At 42.8% G+C, this 7,475-nt stretch overlaps 1 protein-coding gene across 1 annotated transcript; it reads left to right on the top strand.

Moving 5' to 3' along the window:
• The first annotated feature begins 204 nt into the window (after nucleotides 1–204).
• Nucleotides 205–4,728, top strand: LOC139407303 (CLOCK-interacting pacemaker-like). Its single transcript, XM_071150977.1, has 3 exons — nucleotides 205–492; nucleotides 1,074–1,268; nucleotides 1,448–4,728. The coding sequence occupies exons 2-3, from the start codon at nucleotides 1,157–1,159 to the stop codon at nucleotides 2,458–2,460; spliced, it is 1,125 nt and encodes a 374-aa protein (XP_071007078.1). The 5' UTR covers nucleotides 205–492; nucleotides 1,074–1,156; the 3' UTR covers nucleotides 2,461–4,728.
• The last annotated feature ends 2,747 nt before the right edge of the window (nucleotides 4,729–7,475 follow it).

Below are 7,475 nucleotides of genomic sequence, written 5' to 3'. Positions count from 1 at the left end.
ACATGGTTTACTGTTCGACACAATGTGATCAACGTGCCACACTCTTGGCATACGGTCACGTTTCTTAGTTTCGTGCCAACTCATCGACCAATGAGAGGCCGCAAAATCTAAGTAGTGGGCGGACAACATAGACAAAAGAATGTGACGTGTCCACAACTCTCCACGCTTGGAACACGACGAGACGCCCACAGACTTCCAAATATGGACATGTGAGGTAAAAAACATTGGTATTAGAAGACTATCTTGTGTCCGCTCCTGCTTTTCACCGCGGGGAGAACATTGTTGGTCATTCTGAAAATTGCACGGTCTCGAGCAAGACATTGTAACAGCGGGTTCTTGTAGCATTCCTCCCCTGCATGTGCGCTAGCTGACAGGGGTGTACCATAAATCTAGTCCCGTGTACAGCACCGTTTATATTTCTATGCGGACACTACACGGTCACACCAGACAGACAGACTGTGGCCGCCGCGACTGGGAACGTTCGATCACAAGGTAGGGTCGGTTGGGCAAGGGCACAAAGTACATTTGTACTGTTTCAATCATGTCTAGGCATTGTTCTGTAATGTAATCGTTGCTAACTAATACGTTTGAGAAAACAACTGTAGCTTGCTACGTTATTTTCAGACTTAGTAGGTGGTATAGTATTCCGTAATAACCAAGTAACGTTAGCTAGCTAGCTAATTTCAATAGCTAGAAATTGGAGTAATGTTAACTAGCTAGCTAGCTGTTATGCTAAAACTGCAGCTAGCTACTGAAATATGATCCTAGCAGCAAGGACAATAACAATATATGAAATATGATCCTAGCAGCAAGGACACAGAAACAGCTAGATTCTAGCAGAATAAGAGTAGAAAGAGTAGTCTACCCAGCCCATGTCCGACGTTTTCAGTGTCCTATATGGGTGGGAACGAAATGCTATGATTGGCTGCAAGACTGGTTTATGTTTGCTAGCAAGTTGGCTACAACCGGCTAGATGTCCAAAAGTATTGCACCCCCTAGAACAGAATGAAGGAGTAGTAATAGGCATGAAGTAACCATATCATAATGCTGACATTTATTTTGGTGCATCCCAGGTTTCCTATCCATCTACTAACTACACTGATGTGGGTGTAGTAGTCTGGGTGAGTGACAAGACCATTGAAAAGAAACAGACAAAATGAGTAGTACCAAAAGGAAAGCAGAAGGGCACTCTAGGAACATGGGAAAACTACGAGCCATGAAGTCTGGAAGCTCCAGAACAGACTCAGAGAGAGACTCTGGCTTCTCAGGTTTGTCCTTCACATGGTTCTTTCACTCTGATGTCTTCACTCCCACCCTTATCATCTTCTTTCTATTACACTTCCATTTATTGATTCCCAACTGTCTTCCCCCACCATATCATTGAAGTTGTCTTTATTTTCTGGTCCCGAAAACACCAAATCAAATCTTCTCCTCCTTCCCCCTACAGATGCCAGCACCATAGACCCGACAGATTCTGAGGGCTCATCGCACTCGGTGTCCAAGAGAGAGGTTCAGAGCCCTGGATCAGTGTTGGGGGCACAGTCCTCACAGCTAGCAGTGGTGGGGGGGTCCTACTCCAACATGCCCCCCATGATCATCCAGCAGCCTCAGGTGGTCTTCCTACAACCTGTGGTCTCCCACTGCACCACCTCCAACCCCAAGGAGGCCTCCTCTAAACACCGGCGCCCAAAAAAGTTTCTTCCCATCCTCAGGTCCTACCCCAAGATTGCCCCTCACCCTGGGGACAGCTCGAGTTCCTCTGGGAGAGGAAGCTCTTGTTCTTCCTCGTCGGGGTCAGAGAGAAGCGGTTTGTCCTCCAGCCACCGGGAGCGCCATCACAGCCACAGAGACAAACAGCAGAAGCAGCAGTCTGGTAGTTCTAGCTCTGGTTCTTCTGGTTCCAGCACCCTCAGTTTCCCTCCTCCAACTAGCTCTCTGTCCCCCTCTCCCCAGCGCAGGCTCGCCCTCACCCTCTCCCTCACAGACTCCAGTGCCTGTAGCAGCCCTGCTAGACCCTCCCCCGCCGTCAGTAGATCAGAGTACGCCCCCGCCCCGTCCTTGACCGTAACTCCTTCTCACACCCTCAACTTTGGGCACCCTGAGAAACTCAAGTCCCAGCCTCTTTCCCTCCCAAATCACGCCACCACAACCGACAACGGCGATGGAGATGACCACGACATCAAGCGTAAGCGCTTCTGCAACACGTACAACATCCTGTCCAAGTCTGGCCTGCTGGACATCACCCTAAGAACCAAGGACCTGCTCCGTCAGAACCGCAGGACCCAGGGAGACCTGGACCGGCTCAAGGAGCACACCAACCTCTTCCTGCAGGCCCTGCAGACCGGAGACACCAGCATCTGGAGCAAGCTGCAAACCAGCCTCCAGGAAGAAGAGAAAGAGACTGAAGAGAAAGGGAAGGGCAGTGGGCAGCAGAGCATCTTAAAGGCAGATACAGATTAGACCTGGACTAAGTAAGAGCAGGGTTTCATCTGTTAGATTGGGACTGAGTTGAGGTGGGGGAGGCAGGGACTTGGGCTGACTGAGGAAGCTGGACCGACAGTAATGTGCCCACAATGATCACACAAACAGACAGTTACTCTGACCTTGTCTCCCTGCACTGCTGCCTGGTTCAGCTACCCTAAACAAGGCCAGGCAAACTCCCTATACACACTAGCCTGCCTGCCTTACCCCCCCAAATCAGGCCAGGATGGATGGGAGGCTTCTGTATGATATGAAATCGCTCTATTCCCTATATAGTGCACTACTTTGATCCTATGTATAGCGTATGGGGAATAGGGTGGTGGACATTGCATTCTCTCTTTTCTGTTGTACCCAGCCTGGCTCGCCTTCTTCCTTTCAAACCGCCTTCCTGCTTCTTAGAAGAAGTCTTGTTGTGCTCTGAGTATCTCTGAGATAAGCCCTAAGGGACTTTTTTACTGGAAGCTGAAAGTGTCCACCACTTGACACTTATAGCCGTCATCGTGATGAGTAAAATAGGCCTATATTGAAGAAGGCTTGCATGGTATAGTTGGTAAGAGTGCTGGGTACCTGAATTAAACCCAACAAAACCACGCGTTTTTCATGAAAATATATGGTGTTAATTTAGGCTCAAACAAATATGTTTAGTGATACGTTTTACAATACCCACTGGGCACACACTGGTTGAATCAAGGTTGTTTAAATTACGTGGAACCAATGTGGAGTAGACGTTGAATTGACGTCTGCCCAGTGTGTAGCCACTTATACAGTAGGTTTCCACTGGAGCACGTGTAAGGAGAATGGAAAGCAAGCAGCACAGAATTATTTTTTTCCCTCATTAATTCATGGACTAAAGACAGTGATTTACATAGACTCCTTTAGGACTCTAGTGAGGATACTGTTCATCAAAGCATTTTTTATATACAACAAAGACTAATGAAAGTCCCTCAAATGGAAGATGGGCTGAAATCTTTTTGTCATAACATTTTTTGTAAGATAATTGTCAAGGCTTTATCCAAAAGCAGAATTTTATTTAAAACATTTTATTGTATTTGCATTCAAATAATTAGCAGGTAGTTCCAAAGGAATTTCTATGGAGCGTTGCTTCTTTTCTCCAAGGCAGAAATGAAGATTCATTTGAGAACATCGAACCTGCATAGCTTATTTTTTTTGCAAAAGGGATGTTTTTTATTGATAGTTTCAACCGCTGTCCTTTTAGTCGATGTTCATTTAAGTATAAATAAAAGCGTGTTTACTGTGCTGAACCAAGCGCTTATAACATATACTTCTCTTCATAAAATGAATGCCTTGAAATAAAAAAAATGGTGTGGGAAGTTACTCCCAATTAAGACTAAGTTGGCACTACTTATCATAAGATGAAGTTATTTTTTATCTGTTATTCTTTGTGTTTTGTAATAGATACACCAACATACAGTATCTCTCTCCAATGTTTGGTCATTCATGGCCTTATTTAGACAATTGATTATGTGGTGTCAAGGACAAAAACAAATTAGTTCTCTATACGATGACAGACTCTCAGACATACCTTAGTGCCACATCTTGACATTTTGTCCTGCAAAGCATCTTTAATGGTTTGTGTGCCTCAGAGTTGTTACAAATACAACGAATGTGATATCATTTGCTCATTTGCTAGATGTTATCTTGTGTAAATACTAGTAATAGGCCTCAGGTCAGCCATTTTAAAATGTGAGCTTCCTGAATTTATCATCTTTAAGAACTGAATAAGACATGTATTTGCTTGTTACCACAGTTTGAATAGGTGAAAAGTGTAAATGTGTGCTATTGTTGATTGGATACATATTTTGAAACTTGACTCAAATTGGGAGTCTTGTATTTAAATGTTGGCAGCTTTTTTTGTATCATTTTACCCTGCCTTCTTATCGCAAAGACATCAATTAATTGTGATTGTATTTCTCAATGTTTCAGTAGCACATTGGTAATAGCTTGTAATTGATGATAAAATGGTCCTTAGCCCTAACAGATAATTATGTACCAATGTTTTTCTATTACTATTCCTCTTTAAATTATACAATACCAGTCAAAAGTTTGGACACACCTACTCATTCAAGGGTTTTTCTTTATTTGACTATTTTCTACATTGTAGAATAATAGTGAAGACATTACAACTATGAAATAACACATATTCAATCATATAGTAACCAAAAAAGTGTTAAACAACAAAAATATTTTATATTTGAGATTCATTAAAGTAGCCACACTTTGCCTTGATAACAGCTTTGCACAGTCTTGGCATTCTCTCAACCAGCTTCATGAGGTAGTCACCTGGAATGAATTTCAATGAACAGGTGTGCCTTGTTAAAAGTTAATTTGTGGAATTTCTTTCCCTTTTAATGTATTTGAGCCAATCAGTTCGTTTTGTGACATGGTATGGGTGGTATACAGAAGATATTTGGTAAAAGACCAAGTCCATATTATGGTCAGCAAAGAGAGTTCATTAGAGTTACCAATCTCAGAAATTGCAGCCTAAATAAATGCTTCACAGAGTTCAAGTAACAGACACATCTCAACATCAACTGTTCAGAGGAGACTGCGTGACTCAGGCCTTCATGGTCGAATTGCTGCAAAGAAACCACTACTAAAGGACACCAATAATAATGAGACTTGCTTGGGCCAAGAAACACGAGCAATGGACATTAGACCGGTGGAAATCTGTCCTTTGGTCGGATGAGTCCAAATTTGAGATTTTTGTTTCCTACCGCCGTGCCTTTGTGAGATCCAGATAGGTGACCAGATTATTTCTGCATGTGTGGTTCCCACCGTGAAGCATGGAGGAGGAGGTGTGATGGTGTGGGGGTGCTTTGCTGGTGACACTTGATTTATTTAGAATTCAAGGCACACTCAACCAGCATGGCTACCACAGAATGTTGCAGCGATACGCCATCCCATCTGGTTTGAGCTTAGTCGGATTTGATTTTCAACAGGACAATGACTCAACACACCTCCAGGCTGTGTAAGGGCTATTTGACCAATAAGGAGTGTTAATGGAGTGCTGCATCAGATGACCTGGCCTCCACAATCACCCAACCTCAACCCAATTGAGATGGTTTGGGATGAGTTGAACCGCAGTGAAGGAAAAGCAGCCAACAAGTGCTCAGCATATGTGGGAACTCCTTCAAGACTGTTGGGAAAGCATTCCCCATGAAGCTGGTTGAGAGAATGCCAAGAGTGCAAAGCTGTCATCAAGGCAAAGATTGGCTACTTTGGAGAATTTAAAATATATTTTGATTTGTTTAACACTTTTTTGGTTACTACATGATTCCATATGTGTTCTTTCATAGTTTTGATGTATTCACTATTATTCTACAATGTAGAAAATAGTCAAGATAAAGAAAAACCATTGAATGAGTAGTTGTGTCCAAACTTTTGACTGGTACTGTACATTTTCTAAAAGGATGGACCTTGAAAACACTATTTTTGCAGCTAAGCAAATCAGAGCATCCTTCAGTTTGAACGATGAACAGTAAATGCATTATCTGTGTTTGTGTTGCTGAAGATAACATTTTTGTACTTTTTTTAAGATGCATTGCTTGCTTAATAAACTTTATTTCAAGGAACATGATCTCTGTCTGGTGATGATGAATCATGATAATATCTGAGTCAATATAGCTAATTGAGTAGAGAAAATGGATGAGATCCCAAGTGAACAGACAACTGACAGTAAAATAAAAATATACTAATAGTCCAGAGATGGGATGTGAATGTTCTTCCTCTCACTTCAAAGCAGGAGCGTGGGCAAGCATGTTGACAAGAGGTAAGAGTCCACATTTACATGTACATAAGAAAGCTATACTACTTTGTGGTAAGTGCAGCAATGCACACAGGGTATTGTGTGAAGATTTATGAGGAAAAAAATATATGAAATACATTTTAGAATAAAGCTGTAATGTTACAAAATGTGGAAAAAGTCAAGGGATTGGAATACTTTCCGAATGCACTGTAATGTATGATAATTAATGGCATTCTCACAAACAATAGCTACATTGTTTCAATAATATATAGAACTTTCCTTGCGTCTCTGGTATATAAAGCTTTTTTGAGGCCTTGCTCACAATTCATTCTGTGGCAGCACAATGACCAAACGATATACTGTATGTGAGGCTCTTGATCATATCTTTGATCATGACACTGGTGAGGAGGAGAGAGGTCAGTGAAGATGCATTAGAGGAGTGAAGACAGTGAAGATGCATTAGAGGAGGAAGTGTCAGAAGTTGAAGACAACACAGAATATGATTCAGACCAAGAGACAACCGATGTGGAACAATCCAGTGATGAGGAAGAGGGCCCTGCTGAGGATGTTGTTACATTCCGGTCAAACAATGGGAATTTGACCTGGTCTTCATCCACACCTGAGAGGAGAGGTCAGCTGCCGGCTGAAAACATCAGAATGACCCCAGGGCCAACGAAATACGCCATATCCCGGGTTGGTGACATAATCCTGCTTCGAACTGTTCCTGACAGAGTCAATCGAAACTATAGTGATAAACATGACCAACTTGGAGGGGAGACGCATTTACGAAGACAACTGGAAAGAGGTAGACCGGACAGACGTCCAAGCATACGCGGGTCTCTTGATTTTGACTGGTGTGTACAGATCCAGAAACTAAACTACCACCAGTTTATGGGATGCAGAGTCTGGTCTGGCAATTTTTTGTGCCACTGTAAGAGGTGCAACTGGCTGCAGGGAAGTCAGGCGCAGGAGGGCAGACATGGGTAACAACCGGAGCGGTTTATTTAGGCAAAACAAACTGCACCCAGAAACAACAAAATATGGGTTGAAATAACCCGTCGCAAACCAGTTAGACATGAACAAACACTTTACAACAAAAAAACCACACACAGACATGGGGGGAACAGAGGGTATTATACACGTCACGTAATGAGGGAATGTAAACCAGGTGTGTGGGAAAACAAGACCAAACAAATGGAAAATTACAGGTGGATCGGCGATGGCTAGA

The sequence above is a fragment of the Oncorhynchus clarkii genome, chromosome 4 (assembly GCF_045791955.1).
Source record: "Oncorhynchus clarkii lewisi isolate Uvic-CL-2024 chromosome 4, UVic_Ocla_1.0, whole genome shotgun sequence".
NCBI lineage: Eukaryota > Metazoa > Chordata > Actinopteri > Salmoniformes > Salmonidae > Oncorhynchus > Oncorhynchus clarkii.
Note: the sequence above shows the minus strand (reverse complement) of the source record. Positions and strands in the feature narration are given on the sequence as shown.

Excerpts from the sequence above, each read along its gene's own strand:
- LOC139407303 (XM_071150977.1), top strand. The coding sequence starts at position 1,157 with ATGAGTAGTACCAAAAGGAAAGCAGAAGGGCACTCTAGGAACATGGGA. Across the intron at positions 1,269-1,447 it reads GAGAGACTCTGGCTTCTCAG|ATGCCAGCACCATAGACCCG; the intron begins GTTTGTCCTTCA and ends TTCCCCCTACAG.